Here is a 19,777-nt window from a genome sequence, read left to right on the forward strand (position 1 = left end):
GTTTCGTCAAAATCCGTCCAGGAGTTTTTCCGTAATACTGTTCACAAACAAACAAACAGACAGGTGAAAACAGTAACCTCCATCCATCTTCGATGGCAGAGGTTAATAAACTTTTGTACAGACATGATGTACTGTATATGGTATATTTTTAAGAAACGTGCAATATCCCTCTCTACCCCCTGCTCCAGCCTCCACACCACTTTCAACAGCTTGCAATATATACTCAACAGTTCAATGTGACACAAACCTTATTTCACTCAACCAGCTACGCAATTTACTTTCATGAGTTTGAGGAACCAGTTGCAGGTCGCCATCTTCTAGGGCCTGGCAGACACACAGCAACAAAAATAAATCAAATATATAATGATTGCATTTTGCATTTTAATGCCTCTTAATTCATTATATACTTATTTGAATAACTTAGAAGGATACAACAAAGGCAACTTCATATTTCCGGTTTCAATTTGTTTTAAGAGGAGAAGGAGAAGGAGAAGGAGAAGGAGAAGGAGAAGGAGAAGGAGAAGGAGAAGGAGAAGGAGAAGGAGAAGGAGAAGGAGAAGGAGAAGGAGAAGGAGAAGGAGAAGGAGAAGGAGAAGGAGAAGGAGAATTATTTTCTAATCTGAACCCAGGTTATGCTGTCAAAAATCTCAATCATGGAACAAATAATTGCCCAATTAATCCGATACAAAACAAATCCCAAATTAACAAGCTCAAATGAGCTAAGATCCTCGTCCACTTAATGATGACGTCATAAAAACGAATATGACGTCATTGTGATGTATCAGGTTTGCGATAAATTATCTGTGCTAATGCCCGGCTTGATTCCCGCAAACAAAATTCAAACAGCTTTCCTAGTTTCGGAGATAATGGTATAGGCGATTTCCATTAGCGGCGATATTATGACGTCAACTTTTTTTCTCGGAAGAATTTCCAAAATCAGAGATGGTGACTGCCTGCGCGTGGGCTTTCTGCATATACATGGCAAGTTTCACGAAGATCCGATGAAAACTCTGGGTGTGAAACAAAAAATGTCAAAAAATAGGAATGACGTCATAGTGATGTATAATATGTGCGGTAATTCATCTCTGCAAATGCCCTGTTGGAGTCCCACAAACAGAAGTCAAAAAGCTTGCCGAGTTTCAGAGATAATTTTTTCGGTGATTTCCATTAGCGGAGATATTTTGACGTCATAACTTTTTTTCTAGGATGAATTTTCAAAATCGGAGATGGTTACTGTCTGCGCAGGGTATTTTTACATACTGTATATGTGCCAAGTTTCAGGAAGTTTCGATGAAAACTGTAGGCTGTGAAACAAATGAAACAAAAAACAAAAAATGTCAAAAAATAGAAATGACGTCATAAAAATTGATATGACGTCATAGTGATGTATCATATGTGCGGTAATTCATCTCTGCTAATGCCCTGTTCGATTCCCGCAAACAGATTTCAAAAAGCTTGCCTAGTTTCGGAGATAATTTTTTAGGCGATTTCCATTAGCGGAGATATTTTGTCGTCATAACTTTTTTTCTAGGAGGAATTTTCAAAATCGGAGATCATTACTGTCTGCGCAGGGTATTTTTACATATATATGCCAAGTTACAGGAAGTTTCGATGAAAACTGTAGGCTGTGAAACAAAAAAGTCCACAAGAACAACAACGTGAGTAAGACTTAGAGATCCTCCACGAGGATCTAAAAAAATAATAATAAACACTATTTCCTGCCCAACCAAGCAAGATCACCACTGGAATTTCATTTTCCTGCAGTGGGCACCATTTCCCCTGAAACATGTCCATTAAGAGGTTAGAACATGCATGGCTGGATATTCAACATGATGTGAAAAAGGAGAAAAATTATACTTGTGTACACACACATCCTTGGTTTCATCTAATCCTTCTTTAACATCAACCTTGAGTGTAGAAACAAGCATAAACAAAAAAATATATATTTTTGTTATTACTCTATTTGGGAAACCTTATGTAACACACAAATCAGATTATACATTTATTCGCAAAATCCAATCGAGTGTGGCCATTTAAAACAGCCTTTGACATAAATTTTGATATTAAAATTGCAAAAAAATTATGAATATTTTTTTTTTGCAAATATCTGCAATGTGGGCAGCAGCTGTACGAACAGCATGCAACAACTCCCAATGGCTACTGCCACATGCTGGACCTACGTAGGTAAAAGATGACCTAACTACAACTTTTCCACACAGGTATGTGTAGCGTGGTTGGCACAGGCCTGTTAACCGGCAGGGATATTCCACACCGTGTATCAAAGTTACAATTATTTAACTCTCTCGGACCCCAAATTGTTTGCTTGATAAAAGCAGCAACACAAGGTACACTGTTCCTGATAAAATAACCAATGGTTACTTTATGATCAATTATAAGTTTTTGATTGGCTGTTTCATAGGATTTATCCAGAAAGCCAAATAGCAGATGAGAGTAGTAATGATGATCGTGTATTGGCATATCTGGATGTGTTAGAGTTGGAAGGAATAGTTTTTAGTTCAAATGCATATCATAAAGTTGACTATTTTCGTTTTCCAGTTGTCTTGTATACCTTTTTGTTGATCAATGTACCAGTTAAGATAGGTTACAATGTGTTTTCATCTCAGCTTATTAGATTTCCTGGAATTTGTTCTGTTAAGGAAGATTTGTGTTTCATGCTCAGAAACCACGAAAGTAAAATACAAAACCTAAAAGCATGAACTTCCACAAATTACATACATTCAGTGGCCTGAATGAGTAAATTAATTTCTACTCAATAATACTTAACGGTTCAAGCAATGTTATGGAATAATGAGACTTTTTAGTGGTTACTGAGCACCTGCTCTAAACACACCTGCAAGGCACGATCAGCCATGTCTCGACAGCGGACAAACCACTGTGCTTTGAGTAACGGTTCCAGAACATCACCAGTACGGCTGCAGACACATGGAAATAAAAGCCCAAAATGATCATCCACATACAGGTGTATGCAAAACAAAGTAAGCAAGTGCAGAGGAGGCCCCCCACCCATAAATAAACAAGATTGTGAGCAGAAGGTAAACAGCCAGGATGTTGACCTGCAGATGGGCAGAGACATGGAATGATCTTGCACACCACGCAGCAGGCCTCTTCGTCCAAGCTCATTCATCACAGCTGCTCTCACAGCAAACCTCGGCAAACCCTGAAGGAAGAATTTTCATCTGCAAATGTCTCAAAAATAAAAAAAACAAAAGACCAACATTTTTGCAACAATTTAGTGCACTTGTATAGTGAGAACATGTAATGAATAGTCATTTGTGAACCTCTGAGAGTGACATTTCTCTTCCTTGATACAAACAAGAATCTCAGTTAAATTTAAAATATATATATATTTGAAGGTAAAGAACAAAGATTCATCAAACGAACTAGCCACTTACTTCAAATGGGCTGCCATTTAGTTGCAGTTGACCTGCCTCATCAAACAGAGAGTATATGGGCAAAGAATGTCGGCAAGCCATTGCGTGATCAACAAGATCGTGTCCAGGTGTCACCTTTACAGCACCTAAATGAACAGACATGGAAACCGTAGTAATAATTGTAATTTTTTAATGTACCATGCTTTATAAAGGTCTATTTAGTAGCCAGAAGGCTTACCTATTTTTGCCTTAGGTTTAATCAACCAAAAGTTCACAAAGGTATGTTAGCGGTTATGGAAATCGAATACAAAGCTGAATTTCCAGGTATTAGCACTTCCTCTTGCTACAAGGAAAGGGCTTACGCCTGAAAAAGAAAAGAAAGAAAAAATAATAATAATGTCACTTTACCAAAATGTGGTTGCATGTTAAACACGCGAGCACATGGGCAAGCACCAAAAATATACAATTCACTGTTTGTTATACGAAGTTAAAATTTATTTATAAAAACAGAATTACCAACCAAAAGTTCCATTTGTTATTCTGAAACCAATTATAATGAGCATCCTTTACAACAGCACACAACAGTATTTTTCAGATCATGGACATTTGGAAACAATTCAAGGGGACATCAACACGATGTATAGCATTTTAACCTGCGATCTCAGCATTATGAGTTAAGTGCTCAAATGGAAGTAACAAACAGATAACCACAAACTTGCACAATCAAACTCTTAATAATCAAATAAATCATTACCTGTACCAAACTGCATTTTCACAGAATTGTCTGCAATGACTGGCAGGTGACGCTCCAACAAAGGGTGCACCACATGGCGTCCAATGAGATGCTAATACCAAAAAAAAAGTGGAAAATGTAAGGGAAAAAAATCATACAAGGGTAGATGAAAGTAAAGGGTAAAAATCACAGTTTGAAGGTGGAAAAGTAGAAAATGTTTTCAGAGTTATTTGTCTGTTAACATTTGTCTGAACCTGGTATTTGTCTGAACCCAATGATAACAGTTAACCTGCCTTATGAAGTTGTTTTCTATCACAGATGTAAGTTGTTTTCTTTGTAATTTCCAACCAATGTGAACCCCCCCCACCCCCCCTTCCCAACCCCTATCCCTAATGGTGGGTGAGTGTTCTGATGCCAAAGTGTTTGGCTCCAAAACTTATTGGAGAAAAACGTTTTGACAATACGTTTTCTTCAATTGCTTATATTGGACAAAAAGGAAAGGCTTAGGCCAAAGTCTCAATGAGAGGATAAAACCCAAGACACCAACATTGGTCTGCAAAAGAACAATCCAGTGGGACTCAACCAACCAATACGTATTCAATGTATCCACCGAAAAACCACACCCCTCTCCTTTATTTTCAATGTCAACGTGCAATAAGGTTTCTCTATAGTGATTGATGGCTTTCCTTTGTTTTATCAAAGGCAAATACAGTTTTTCCTTTTGCAGAAAAGTACAGCATTGAAGAGGAGAGCTGTTAAGTGAGAATGTTTGACTCCTGTATCCGCCAATCATAAGTATGATGTAAAAATGCATTATTGTATTGATTGGCATCATGCTATCATATTTACAGCATCATCACCTTCAAAAAGGTGTGGACAAAGGCCAACCTTTAAAGGACCAAAAATATGAAAGTCTGAAAGTAGTGTGAGGACTGAAAGAGATTTTATCTTTTCTTACATTTCAAACTTACTTTTAAATATCTTCTTTTCATTAAAAGTTGTTTATTGCTTGCTTTTAGCTAAGCTTTGTTCAATTAGTGTTCTGATGATTTAAGATATAACCATGAATTCTATTTGGAGACATGGGCCAAGTAGAAACACTGCGCACAGAATACTTCCTCATTTCCATGGCACGACTGTGCTCTTCAAGGCACTTCCCAATTTTACAGAACCGACGGAGGGATAGTGAACTTCCCTTTCTCTCGTGCTTGAAGAGCTAAAGTGAATATACTGTGTTTGAAATACTGATGTTTTGTAAAAGTTCCACAATAGGGACCCTTATGATAGTTCAAACCAGAGAAAGACTTCCATATACGGCGCTTCTCCGGACTCACATCCTTATTGGCTTACCCATGAGATGTGCTTTGTGCAAGAATAAGTTGAGCCACTAACCATGAGATGTGCCTTGCTCAAGAATACTTCTCTAAAATGAGTATAAATCCAGGGGTGACTGAAGATCGGCAGAGCAGATGGTTATATTCGCTCTAGCATTCTGTTCGACCTGTGCATGGGTGTTTGGTTGGCTGTTTAACTGGCTGGTTGTTTAATTGTTAGTTTAATTAATTGTTTGTTGAAAATATTGTTGTTTAATCGACTGGCTGCTTGTTTGATAGATTGATTACAAAGAAATTATAGACCTCTTCTTGACTTCTTGTGCTGTGTATGAAGGTATATTATCTTTGCTATGATTAGGCCATTAAATTTGCTGACCAGTGTGCCTCTCCAAATCGAAACGTTGTAATTCAAGGTCCAGGGTTCGAGCCCCGACAGTAGGTTGGTGGGAAAACATCCCACTCAATGTCTACGATGTTTTCTGGAATCCTCAGTGCCATGAGAGGTCTGGTATCATCTTGACTAGAAGCACCCACTCCCGAAGGGAGCTGCCAGGAGGGTCATGTTATTATCCTCTCCAGAGGAGAGGGATGTAGAATGTTTTATTGATAATTATGACATCATAGGTCAAGTGGTGTCACAGGCATGTTGGAATAACAGAAAAACTTTGGACCTCTATCTCTGAAACCGCAACAAGGAAAAACTTGAAATTTGTCACCCTTCATGGAATAAGTGTGACTTTTTATGATGTCATGATTGCACATGTAGAACACTATATCTGATCAGTATGAAAATTTTTGAGGGTCATCTAGTGATAAATCGGTCCACAAAAAAATTTGATAATGTCATCAGTTACGTGATTCAGCAGCCAAGTTATTATTATGATTTTTATTTTTAAAAACCTGAAACAAATCTTCTTCTCTGAAGTGGCTGAACAGATTGAGGCAAAACTTTACACGTATGACGGCCTATCCATGAGGAACAAAAGGTTCACACATATGATGTCATTGGTCACATGGTTTGGCAGCCATATTGGATTTACCCTGAAACCTATAAATATCTTCTCCAGAACAGCTGGACAAATTGAGGGAAAGCTTCACACAAATGTTCCCAAGCCTTGCATGCACAAATTTGTTAAGGAATAATTGATAGGTCATATGGTTTGGCAGCCATTGAAGAAAAATATTAAATAATGTTTTCTCTGGAACCGCTTAATCAATCAATGTGAAACTTCACAACGATGATCTAGTTGTGATTGGGAATGTGTGTTTTAAATTTCAACTTGATCAGACCCATGGTCTGGCAGCCAAAATCATTTATTTTTTTTGATCTGGGTTCTGTTTGTTTGTTTTTGTTGTATTTTTTATTGTTTTTTTGAATAAGGCTCACTTGGCTGTGCTTGGATGGGTTTGAGAGTAGCGCAGCAGCTGAAATGCAAATCCTATCCAGCTTCCTCCTGATGACTTCATCTTTGCTTTTTGCTTGTTTGGGTTCCTTCTCATGACTCCAGTGCAGGACTGTACCTATTTGGTCTTTATTTGAATTGAATTTATTTTAATCCGATTCTAAACTCAATTGAATAATAATAACAAAAAGTGATGGGTCAGGGTCGAGTGTCCAATCAAAGTGGGACGTCTTTGTACCCAATCATCACTGCCAGCAGTTATAAAGTGGCAGTTCTAATTATGTGTCTAATTAATTGCGTAACACACCAGCATACAAACACCACACAAAACGACACAAACACCGCACAAAACAAGTCCTGGCGAGGGTTTGCAATCTTGGATTGCATTTTTCTTGTTTTTCTTTACGATTATTAATACCATAACAGAGTACCCACCCCACAGGCAATCTTGTTCCAAGTGTGCAACACGTTCTCCCTACACACCCATTTATGTGTGCGGTGTATAGGCAACAGACCGCTGCCTCAATCGCTCCCAAAAATAAAATTAACCCCATTTAAGTACATGAAGCGAAAACATGCATAATGCTTATGTGCATCTATAATACATTGTGGTTATATAAGTCAGATAATTCCAATTACACCCACCCTCTCCCCAAAGGATGAAAATGCCAAGATGGACAAAATATTGTTGTAGATTTCCCGCCCGCCGGCGTGCGAACGACCGCATCTAACCAATAGCGGTCGCTTCGCCCACCAAACGGACAATCCAGTCGTGACTTTCTGGAACAATGCCAGAAACCAGTCACGGGTGGGTTTCTAATCCCACCACGGCCCAGTCCGCATTCTACCTGCGCGAAATAGGGTCAATCGCCGAATATCGATAAACCAAAGTACCCGCGCGGGTAACCTACCGAGGGACCGTACCACGGTGAAGGCCTGCTTGGAAACGAACCGCTTAAGCGGTCCGTTCCGTTCTGGGATAACCGAGTGGGTATTATCGCCAGACCTCGCCGGACCCGATTCTATTTATCGGCTATTTAAAAACCAACTATATTCAGAGTGCAAGATGGGGTAGTTCAATGAGGGAATGGACGCAACGAACAGGTTTACATTCACACAAGGACATTTATTATAATAAAGCACGTATGCAATTAAACAAGGCAAAACACGTATGCAATTATACAAGCAACAAAAGCACGACAAAAGAACTACAACCGTCCACTTATGTACAGTCACTTGCACTTCACAGCAGTTCCTACTTATAAGACGGGCCCACGGACACACTACACACGCACGCACACACCACACACACACAAAATGGTGGCAGGGGCCTTTAATAACGAGCTCCAGCTTGGAGGACAGGTGAGTTGAAACCCAGAGCCTGTCTCGAACCTCTCCACCTCGTGTGGTCTTCAAGTTGTTCAGACCCGGGCCCCAGCGAGAGCGAGCTGGATCCAATCGCCGAGCCGCGATCCTTCCCGAGCTGCCGTGAATCCTCCCGCGCTTCTCAACACGTGCTGGTGAGACGAGGCGCTGATCTTTCCCTTCGATGCATCGCTTCCCCGAGGAACCACCTCCACGAAGAGGTCGATGAGTCGCACCAAGCCGGGAACCAAAATGGAGAACAAAGAGCTCCACGAACCAAGAAGAAGAAGCCACCACTCGCAGCTCGAGCCGAGCGACAAGCTTAACTTCCTTGCAAACAGGGAAGCTTGAAGCAAAAAGCTCTCCCGAGCCAAGCAGAAGCCCAAGCTCACGGAACCAGCTGAAACAAAAAGCTTCCGCAAGCCTCAACCCTAACGCAAGCCAAGCAGGACCCGATGGTCTGCTGAACGACTCCCCTCAACTCCCTTCTCCAACTCTTCCCTTAAACAAAAGATAAAGATCTCCTCTTATCCTTCTCCCGCCCTTCCCCCGATCCCGGCGTGACTCATGCCCTCGTGCTCCATCCCCCGCTCAGCCACGGGTGGGAGGGAGTTGTTGACATCATGAGTCCCAGGACGGCAGGGTGGTTCTTGCTCTTCGCAGAAGAGGGGGAGGGATGTCTCGATTGTTCATTCCCTAACTATTAAATCGATCTGCAGCGCATCCAATCGATTTCGGAACATTTAAACAATGAAAGGTGAGCCATCAAGGGAACAAGCACTTATCAACATAGCTGACTAAAGGAACCTGTATGTTGTGTGCAATCGAATTCCCAAATTCGCAAAACTACCCCTTCCCCTTTTTACAGACTCGTCCCGAGTCGTCAAATTTTCGTGTGACCAGCATGTGTAAGTTTTCCCCGAGTACGTTCTACCTTCGGATCCCTGAGTGCTACATTTCTTTATATGTGTCCCAAAAATAAATAACCTAATGTGCTGCGTAACTAACTAAACAAACTCTCAGACTCATTTGGACAACTTAACTAAAATTTCCGGTGCTAAAACAAACATGCAGGTGGGGTTCCACTATTTACAATTTCCACTCAACTTATCCATTACTTAACCATGGCCCAGGACTTGTGATCTCTGAAAGGGGAGAAGGTAAAAGTCGTTTCAAAGTCCATTGATGCAGGGGAATGGATGGAGATGGTCGCAAAACACAAATGAGCATGATGGATGCACGGGCTGCCTGCAGGGCAGTCCTTGCAAAACTGGATGGTCCTGGCACACATGGGGATGGATGGACACAGGTGCAAATGCAAACAAGGGCTAGCAGGCATGGGGTCATGGCAGAGGCAGGCAAACGAGGCATGGCAAGACAAGTCCATGCAGAACAGGCGGCTGCAGCACAACAGGCAGGCAGGTGAAGCTGGCCGACCTCTTTTGTGGTTCCATCAGGTCTGGAGGGAGTGCGGTGGTGCCGGCCGCTCTGAAGGCGGGCTCGGACCTAGCCTACTGTCTCCCCACACTCTATCGCCTTTGCCTGTCTCTGTCCATACCCACTCCCTTAGTTTGCCACAGAACACAACAAAATTTAGCCCCTCTTTATTTTTATTTCCCTTTTATAATTGTCTCCCTAACCTCCTTTATAGTCTTTGTCTGGCTAACCTATCCTGTCAACCTAGCCTACTCCCAACCCCTACGGTCCCTCTCTGGAGGGGAATAGGGAGAGACTAGCCTCCTGTCTCGAGGCCCAGCAAAGCCTCGAATGGCCACCTCAGAGTTCAGCGATCTACCAAGGTGGGTCCAGCGGCCGACTGCGAGCGAAGGGATGGATGGTGCGAAGGGGTACATCTCTTAACTATCCTAGCATTTATACACCTGAAAATACCCAGGGGCTTTCCAAAAACGCCTCACACTTTGAAACTATCGATTCTAAAAAAACATGATTCCCGTCGCCTGTGTTGGTGTCCATTATAAATTTGGGCCTTGCCCTCAAATTTTCATACGTGCCCTCACACAATTTCCTGGCTGGGCAGCATGGCTCAACTGGCAGGAACTCCCCCTCTGCCGAACTCTAACCATGGCACCCCCAGGCCCGCAGGCTGCCTCCAAGCCTAGGTGCTCCCTACAACGTGGGGGGTTGCCCTCTCTGGCATTGCCCCCCTCCGATGCCCACGTGGCGTGTTGATGCCCCGGGTCCCTTTCCGAGGGTCGCCCGTGCACTCCACACTGCGCCCTTGGCATTCTGGCGCTACGGGTCCCGTCTCCAACGGGTCGCCCATGCCCACAACACTAACTCGGCCCCTCTTGGGCCCTTGGCCTATTCTGGCCGACTTGTCCGGTGCCCGAGGTGCCCACTAAACAAATACTCAACTTTCCACAGCCATGCTCCTAGTCGGTCCATGAACTCTTGCACCCCTCCAAACAGGTTTCGTGCCTTCTCTCGACACCAACAACAAAACGACCTCCTATTAGTAAATTTGAATAACCCACTAGCTAACATTAATCTGACCCCGGGGGTCACTTGGGTGGGAATCACTCCTCCCCCCAACCAGTCATTCGCACCCTGCATACCACATTCGCTCCACTCACACACTTGGGCCCACTGTCCCACACTCATTCCTCACACACTTTCCATTTCACAACTCACACCAACACTCTATACTGCCATGCTTCTAACTAAATCCCCTGACTAACTCGTGCTCCCTCATCATCCCTTATTCTCATGCATGTTCCATTTACTCTACGTAGCTAAGCTATGTCCCCTCTACACATTTCCATGTCTGTCCATGTCTCTGAAAATACAAAAAATTCCCATTTCCTAAATCTAAACTGAAATCCCTCTAACTAATCCATTCCACAGGATCCATGAGGAACAACCCATGTCCCCATGAAGCCGGTCTAACTAATTCTAACTCATCCTCCTTACTAGCACTTCCTGTGCCCCCTGACACGGGGGTCTTCCACCCCTTGCCCAGGGAATCCTGTTCACCCGAAGCGAGGCTTGCTTTTTTTTTCATGCGCACACCAGAGCGGCAACTCGCAACCTGCGCTCTTTCCCCGTGACGTCATCGCAGCTGTTCGCGTTTCTTGCACCTCATCCTTACCGGACGGCACCATCCGGCAGGGATTTCCCTCCTGCCAACCCTGCAGCCACGTCACCCTGCGCATTAAAAGCAAGCCTCGCATTTTGAGGGGTTCCCCACGCAAACACATGTGCTCTGCTCGTCGGAGCTTTACAAACTTGGTCGCGAGGAGAACCCATCCAGTCCAAATGCATAATCCAGCCTACCTTCTGTCCATCTGCAGGGTCGGCTCAAATCCACCACGGCGTTTCCGGAGGGGATTTCACTCGTGTAGCCGCGCACGCGCCGGCCTCGTGTGTAGCACAGCACGGACCCCACGCGCGCTGCCGTGCAAACCTGGCACAGTCCCCAAAACAGCTACGGCCCCTACTCGGCCTTTGTCCACCATCTGGTCCCGTCTCCGTCGCACTCTCGCGCACAAACTCCCACGTGCCACGACGCTCACATACCACGACATAACATTCCCACCGGGACATGCGGTTGCATGTTCGCGCATGCCAACCGCCATCTCCCTCACGTACAGCGACCTCACACATGCAGTTTCTCTCACACATGGCTGTTCACTCGCACACGTGGTTCCACTCACACACGGCCTTCCACTTGCACGGGGGGGGGGGGGGTTTCACTCACACATGGTGTTTCATCCACACACGGCGTTTCATCCACACCATGCGTGCTGGAAAGCACGCATTTCGGCACAATCACAAACACACATTTCGACACCACACACACCGGAACAACCACACTAGGAATTAGCACCACCACAAGGGGTCCCGGGGTTTCCATAACCCCCAAGCTCCGCGTGCACCCGTTCCCATCACTCATCCGCTCCACCTCGCAAAGCTCGACCAGACCCACCTGGTCGTGATCTGCTTCAAAGGGGCACATTTCCTCCCTTCGTTCCTGAAGGAGGCTATCCTGCTGCTTGCATCGGGTCCCAACACATTCCTCAAGCTCAATCCCATTGTCCCTCACTACCTCCATGTGTGTGTGTTCGTCCTTCGAGTCGTCCACTTCACCCCCTCTCTCCTCTATCTCCCGTGTCTCTGTTATTTCTATTTCCTGCGTCTCCGTCGTTGTCACCGCTACCTCTTTTTTTATTTCCTTTTCTTCCTAGCTCCATTTTCCTTTCCATTTGAGTCGTTCTTCCTCTCTGAGCCTATTTCGTTGTTCATTTTCTTTCCGGAGCTTTTCCATCTCCGCGGACTCAAATTTTGCCCTCTCCTTGAGTTGGTTAATTTCAACCTCGTTTTCTTTTTGTTTTCTACTCCACCGTCTCTCATGTTCTTCATTCTCCAATTTCATAGTTTCCTTCATTTTGTTGATCTCCCTTTCCTGTTTCATTCGTTCTTCTGTGTGTTTCTTATTCCACTGTCTCTCTTGTTCCTCCTTCTCCATTCTCATAGTTTCCCTCAATTGGTTAATCTCCCTTTCCTGTTTCATTCCTTGTTCTGTCACTATCTCCTCGTACTCCAACCTTGCATTTTCTTTCAATTGGTCAACCTCAAATTCATGTTCTTTTTGTTTTCTATCGCACTGTCTCTCACGTTCTTCCTTCTCCAATCTCATGGCTTCCCTCAATTGGTTAATCTCCCTTTCCTGTTTCATTCCTTGTTCTGTCACTATCTCCTCATAGTCCAACCTTGTTTTTTCCTTTTGTTGTTCAGTTTCAAATTCATTCTTTTTGCTTTTTATTCCACTGTCTCTCTTGTTCCTTATTCTGCAATCTGGCCTTGGCGTCCAGCTGTTTGATCTGTTCAGTGTGGTTCCTTAACGTTTCATTCTCCGTTCTTTCTTTCCTCTTTTAACATCGTCAGTTCGTTTTGTAATCCCGTTTCTTTGTTTTGGTGTTTCAGTAACTCAGAAGCTTTCTTTTCTAATTCCATCCTCATCTCACACCTCTTTCACATTGTTTCTTCCTCATTTCATCCATTCCCTCACCAAATTCCTAGCTAATTTTGACCCAATACTTTCCTCTTTTTACCTCCTGTTCCAGGCTTTCTCTTTTCTGATTGCCTATTCTTACCTCTTCCTTCAGTAGTTCCAATTCCACAAGGTGTTTCCGTTTTTCCTTTTCCAGCTTCGTTTTCCATTCTTCTTCCAAGTTCTTTCTATCCTGGGAGTTACTAATTTGCTCCTCTTTTCTATTCTTCAGTTCGCTCTCTGCACTTCTTTTGCATGCTTGCTCTCTCCTTTCATTCGTTCTCTCACCGTTTTCTTTTAGTTTTCCCAGATATTTCTCTGTTTTGTGCCCGAAACCCGCCACTGTCCGCCAGCCTCACCTGCCATGATCATGTGGTTTCAATCGTTGGTTGGGAGCCCTGCCTCGTATCATGCCGTTCGCTGTGCTAATTATAGCAGCCCGCTCCGTGCTGCGCTGAGGTGCGATCGCGCAGCTATTTTGCGACTCCGTTTGCTGGCGAAGTTCGCGCTCGGTGTATTAGGGTAAGCTCCCCCACTGATTATAATTGGTGGTGGGGTTATAAAAAGAACTGTCCCAGGCCATGGATCCTACATCAATACACATATCTACACCACCCTGCTCCTGTTCGCCTTGAACCAACATCTTGCTTCTCGGAATAAATTTAAAGCCCGCAATTTAATGGGAACCGAGGGTCGCTCCACACACCCTTGGTCCGATTCCATGTTAATTTAGTTTGGAGGGGGATGGATTTGAATCCCACACTCCTGAACACCAGTGTTGTTGATTTCCCGCCCGCCGGTGTGTGAACGACCGCGTCTAACCAATAGCGGTCGCTTCGCCCACCGAACGGACAATCCAGTCGTGACTTTCTGGAACAACGCCAGAAACCAGTCAGGGGTGGGTTTTTAATCCAACCATGGCCCAGTCCGTATTCTACCCGCGCGAAATAGGGTCAATCGCCGAATCTCGATACAACTAAGTACCCGTGCGGGTAACCTACCGAGGGACCGTACCTCGGCGAAGGCCTGCTTGTACACGAACCGCTTAAGCAGTCCGTTCCGTTCTGGGATAACCGAGCGGGTATTATCACCAGACCTCGCCGGACCCGATTCTATTTATCGGCTATTTAAAAACCAACTATATTCCAAGTGCAAGATGGGGCAGTTCAATGAGGGAATGGACGCAACGAACAGGTTTACATTCACACAAGGACATTTATTATAATAAAGCACGTATGCAATTAAACAAGGCAAAACACGTATGCAATTATACAAGCAACAAAAGCACGACAAAAGAACTACAACCGTCTACTTATTATATACAGTCACTTGCACTTCACAGCAGTTCCTACTTATTAGACGGGCCCAAGGACACACATACGCGCGCACGCACGCACGCACGCACGCACGAAATGGTGGCAGAGGCCTTTAATAACGAACTCCAGCTCGGAGGACAGGTGAGATGAAACCCAGAGCCTATCTCGAACCTCTCCACCTCGTGTGGTCTTCAAGTTGTTCGGACCCAGGCTCCAGCGAGAGCGAGCTGGATCCAATCGCCGAGCCGCGATCCTTCCCGAGCTCCCGCGAATCCTCCCGCGCTTCTCAAGACGTGCTGGTGAGACGAGGTGCCGATCCGTCCCGTCAATGCGTCGCTTCCCCGAGGAACCACCTCCTGCGCTTCTCAACACGTGCAGGTGAGACGAGGCGCCAAACCTTCCCGTCGATGCGTCGCTTCCCCGGGGAACCACCTCCACGAAGAGGGCGATGAGTCGCACCAAGCCAGGAACCAAAATGGAGAACAAAGAGCTCCACGAACCAAGAAGAAGAAGCCACCACTCGCAGCTCGAGCCGAGCGACAAGCTTAACTTCCTTGCAAACAGGGAAGCTTGAAGCAAAAAGCTCTCCCAAGCCAAGCAGAAGCCGAAGCTCACAGAACCAGCTGAAACAAAAAGCTTCCGCAAGCCTCAACCCTAACGCAAGCCAAGCAGGACCCCATGGTCTGCTGAACGACTCCCCTCAACTCCCTTCTCCAACTCTGCCCACGAACAAAAGAAAAAGATCTCCTCTTATCCTTCTCCCGCCCTTCCCCCAATCCCGGCGTGACTCATGCCCTCGTGCTCCATCCCCCGCTCAGCCACGACTGGGAGGGAGTTGTTGACATCATGAGTCACGGACGGCAGGGTGGTTCTTGCTCTTCGCAGAAGAGGGGGAGGGACGTCTCAATATTCATTCCCAAACTATTAAATCGATCCGCAGCGCATCCAATCGATTTCTGAACATTTAAACAATGAAAGGTGAGCTATCTAGGGAACAAGCACTTATCGACATAGTTGACTAAAGGAACCTGTATGTTGTGTGCATCGAATTCCCAAATTCGTAACAATATTAATATATTTTTCAAAATGTGATGGAATCAAAGGAAACTTGCACATGGAAAACATCAGGGTTTCCTCATGAATCCCTGAAATTTTCAGCTTTCAGAGTTCATGATGCATACATGCATACATAAATACAGTGCCTTCAGAAAGTATTCACACCCCTTGACTTTTGTCGTATTATGTTATGTTACAGCCTGAATTTAAAATGGATCCAATTTACATTTTTCATCACCGATCGAAACAAAATACCCTCTAATGACAAAGTGAAAACATCTTTTCAGGATTTTTTACAAATTAATGAAAAATAAAAAGCTGAAATGCCTTGCATCAATAAGTATTCAACCCCCTGAATCAATACTTTGTGGAAGCATATTTGGCAGCGATTACAGCTTCGAATCTTCTTGGATATGTCTGTATCACCTTTGCACATCTGGATTTGGGGATTTTCTCCCATTCTTCTTTGCAGATTTGCTCAAGCTCTGTGAAGTTGGATGGGGAGTGTCAGGGAACAGCAATCTTCAAATCTTTCCAAAGATTCTCAATTGGATTCAAGTCTGGACTTTGACTTTCACGTTCTTGTTATGAAGCCATTCCGTTGTGTTGCTTTGGCTGTATGCCTGGGTCATTGTCCTATTGGAATGAAAATCTTCACCGCAGTCTAAGGTCTTTTGCACTCTGAAGCAGGTTCTCCTCAACAATTTTCCTGTATTTGGCTCCATTCATCGTTCCCTCTATCCTTACAAGTCTCCCAGTCCCAGTTGCTGAAAAGTATCCCCATAGCATGATGCTGCTACCACCATGCTTCACGGTCGGAAAGGTGTTAGAGGGGTGATGAGCTGTGCTCAGTTTCTACCAACCATAGCACTTTGCATTAAGGCCAAAGAGTTCAAATTTAATCTTATCAGAACAGAAAATTTGCCTCGTTCTCATTCTATCACGTGCCTTTTTGCAAACTCCAGGCAGGTTGTCATGTGCCTTTTTCTCAGAAGTGGTTTCTGTTTGGCAACTCTCTCATAAAGCATAGATTTGTGAAGTGCTGCAGAGATTGTTGGCATTATGGAAGGGGCTCCCTTCTCAGCCAAGGAACTCTGTAGTTCTGTCGGAGTGGTCATTGGGTTCTTGGTCACCTCGCTGACCAAGGTCCATCTTGCCCAGTTGCTCAGTTTGGCCAGACAGCCAACTCTAGGAAGAGTCTGCATAGATCTACATCATTTCCATTTCCTAATGATGGAGCTCACTTTGCTCTTGGGAACATTCAACACTCGAGAAATTGGTATATACCCTTTCCCAGATCTATGCCCCCTCAAAATTCCATCTCGGAGTTATACGGACAGTTTCTTGGACGTCATGGTAGAGTTTCTCTGACACGTTCCGTCAACTGTGAGACCTTATATAGAAAGTTGTGTTTTCTTCTAAATCATGTCCTTTGAATTGAGTTGGCCACAGGTGGACTCCTCAATGATGATCAAAGGAAATTTGATGCACCTGAGCTCAAATTGGAGTGTCGTAGCAAAGGGGTTGAATACTTATTGACGCAAGACATTTCAGCTTTTCATTTTTCATTAATTTGTAAAAATTTCTAAAAATATGTTTCACTTTGTCATTCTGGGGTCTTTTGTGTAGATCGGTGACAATATTTTTTAATTTGATCCGTTTTAAATTCAGGCTATAACACAACAAAATGTGACAAAAGTCGAGGGGTGTGAATACTTCCTGAAGGGACTGTACATACATACACACAGACAAACATACAAACACTGGCTCCATTATATATAGATGTTTGAGGCTATTTGCCTTGGCAATGTTGATGTGGATCTTCCAAAGGAAGTCTTCAACTTGGATAATATCTCAATATCATCAATGCAAGTTGATGATTGTGCCACTAAGCATGAAACAAAAGAGCATCAAGCATGCATCAGGGGATTGGGGAGGTTAATAATATACAAGTAATCACGTAAGTCTGAAAGAATTTCAATGAAAGACCAACCGCATAGCGAGAATCATCCGGATGCACAGCTACGGCCTCATCACCCAAGATCGTTTCTGGGCGAGTTGTTGCCACAATAATTTCACCTCCATCTGTAAACAACCTATAGAATCAGCAATGCTCGGTGCAGTAGCAATATTACAAAAAGGAATTGTTATTGTAGTATGATATACAATGATAAAGATGAAGATTACAAACACAATCATTTACTACAAATCTACCAAACTTGATGACAAAATGGATTGTAGCGACATTATGAAATAAAACCTCATGCCATGAACAGGACATAGTTTGATTAACAATAAAATCAATCATGAAAATACCAGAGGGAGAGACTGCACTGTGAATGCAATTGCTATTACCCAAGCCATCTAAAAGATAGGCAAAATGCACAAGGAGTCCAAACTGCACCAGATCAGGATGGCCAGGAACACCGAGTGCTGTTTTCCCAGTGAGTTGCATGGGGATCACCTGAAATTACAATTCCAACTCATGTTGTTTTGTCACAGCACAAACAATTGATTACCCTACAGTGCAAAATACTGACTTGGTGCAACGTGACATTCCAAAAATGCCAAAGCAATGTCACAGGGCATAGCATATAAAATTAAATAAATCATTTGCAATTTTTAAAATTTGGCCTGCGCTCCAATCCTGACCCATTGATGAAGCATTGAGGGGGATGAGGGGTGGGGAGGGGGGAGTAATTGGCACCATTTTGTGCTTCGAATGCCAGTGAGAAGAATTGAGGTATAAGAAATAAAATAAAATAAAAAAACCTTCCGAAATATTTAAATCACACAAAACTACCCACCTCGACATCGGATATGGCAGAACGAAGGGTGCAGCACCAGTTGACAACACAAGTATCCCTGTAAATAAGTCCCGCCTCAGACAAACGCACAAATGCTTCAGTCACAGCATTAGAAAATTCCTGCAAAAAACAGAGAAAATTATGCATTTCAAAAATTACAAAGTGATCTTTTTTCACAACACACTTATCAAATTTCCACGATGTACATCTTTCCCTTTGGGGTTCATTCATTAGTTGAACTAGCGAAGACCTCGGCCTTACGGATGGGTTAATTCCCCCAGAATTGGCATGTATTAGTATATCTTGTAATATCCACACCTCAACAAGAGCAGTGCTTTGCCATAATATTTATAGAGAAAATCCCCCCCCCACCCCCTCACCCCAACCAGAAACCCTCATACTATTAAAAAAACATTTAACAACCTAAAACCTTCCCATGCATCCCACAAGTACAACCACCAGACTTTAACTCATTCCGTTCAGTGATTCAGGAGTGCATAGAAACCAAACATAAAAAGCGAGAAGGGCACTCGGTAGAGCGCATACCTCCGATACGCAATGCCTGATCCACGAGAACATATCGCACCCAATACACTTTTGAAATATCATGCCATATATGGTTTTTGGCCCTATCTCAAAATGGTGAAGAATCACTTCAAAAATTAAATAATTCTCGTATCCAGATCCAGATCTTCACCAAAATCTAATCAGTTTGTCCTCGTCACATACCCAACCAGCCCACCAAATTTCATCAGAATCCATCCACAACTTTTTGAAATGCCCTGCACACAAACAGACACAAACAAACAAAAAGACAGACAGGGGTGAAAACATAACCTCCTTCAAACTTCAGTCAGGTCAGGTCAGGTCAGGTATGGCAGCATGCGCCAGAGCAGCGCGTCGCTGCATCCACTTTCTGCCGGTACTCCATGGGCCTCCGTCTGGCCACCCCCCAGGCAGATGCCTGGCCCATCCACATATCCTTGACATGCTGATCAAACTGCTGCAACTACAAGGCACGTGGTCGGCCCAATGGCCTCCTCCAATCATGATGCTCCCTCGCTGCGAGAATCTGGCGAGCAGGATCAGCGTCAGAAAAACGAGCCACGTGTCCATACAGCTGCAGCTGATGCTCACGGACTATGCGGGTAACAAATCTCATTTAAGTCTCTCAGCAACCACTCGTTGGACACAAAGTCCGACCAGCGATAACCAATGATTCTCCGAAGAGACCTGGTACCAAAGGAATGAAGTCTCCTTCTCAGATTGCTGGTCAGAGTCCAAGTATCACATCCGTAAAGCAAGAGTGGAAGCACAAAGGACCTCAAGACTCAGACTTTCGTCCTCCTGCACAGGCACT

At 44.0% G+C, this 19,777-nt stretch overlaps 1 protein-coding gene across 4 annotated transcripts in view; it reads right to left on the reverse strand.

Moving 5' to 3' along the window:
* The window catches only part of LOC147034848 (valine--tRNA ligase, mitochondrial-like), an 81,876-nt gene that overhangs the window by 36,784 nt on the left and 25,315 nt on the right, over positions 1–19,777 (reverse strand). For all 4 annotated transcript variants that reach the window (XR_015060540.1, XR_015060541.1, XM_085890351.1 and 1 more), the window contains 8 exons: positions 18,418–18,537; positions 17,966–18,074; positions 17,604–17,695; positions 4,147–4,237; positions 3,414–3,538; positions 3,075–3,178; positions 2,852–2,933; positions 248–324 (listed from right to left, as the gene is read on the reverse strand). Coding sequence is in view for 2 of the 4 variants with exons in the window: in XM_085890351.1 (XP_085746477.1) it covers positions 248–324; positions 2,852–2,933; positions 3,075–3,178; positions 3,414–3,538; positions 4,147–4,237; positions 17,604–17,695; positions 17,966–18,074; positions 18,418–18,537 (800 nt within the window). In the remaining 2 variants the exon portion in view is untranslated. The remainder of the gene's footprint in view (positions 1–247; positions 325–2,851; positions 2,934–3,074; positions 3,179–3,413; positions 3,539–4,146; positions 4,238–17,603; positions 17,696–17,965; positions 18,075–18,417; positions 18,538–19,777) is intronic.

The sequence above is a fragment of the Eptatretus burgeri genome, chromosome 1 (assembly GCF_056783735.1).
Source record: "Eptatretus burgeri isolate ZD-2024b chromosome 1, Ebu_testis_v1, whole genome shotgun sequence".
Classification (NCBI taxonomy): domain Eukaryota; kingdom Metazoa; phylum Chordata; class Myxini; order Myxiniformes; family Myxinidae; genus Eptatretus; species Eptatretus burgeri.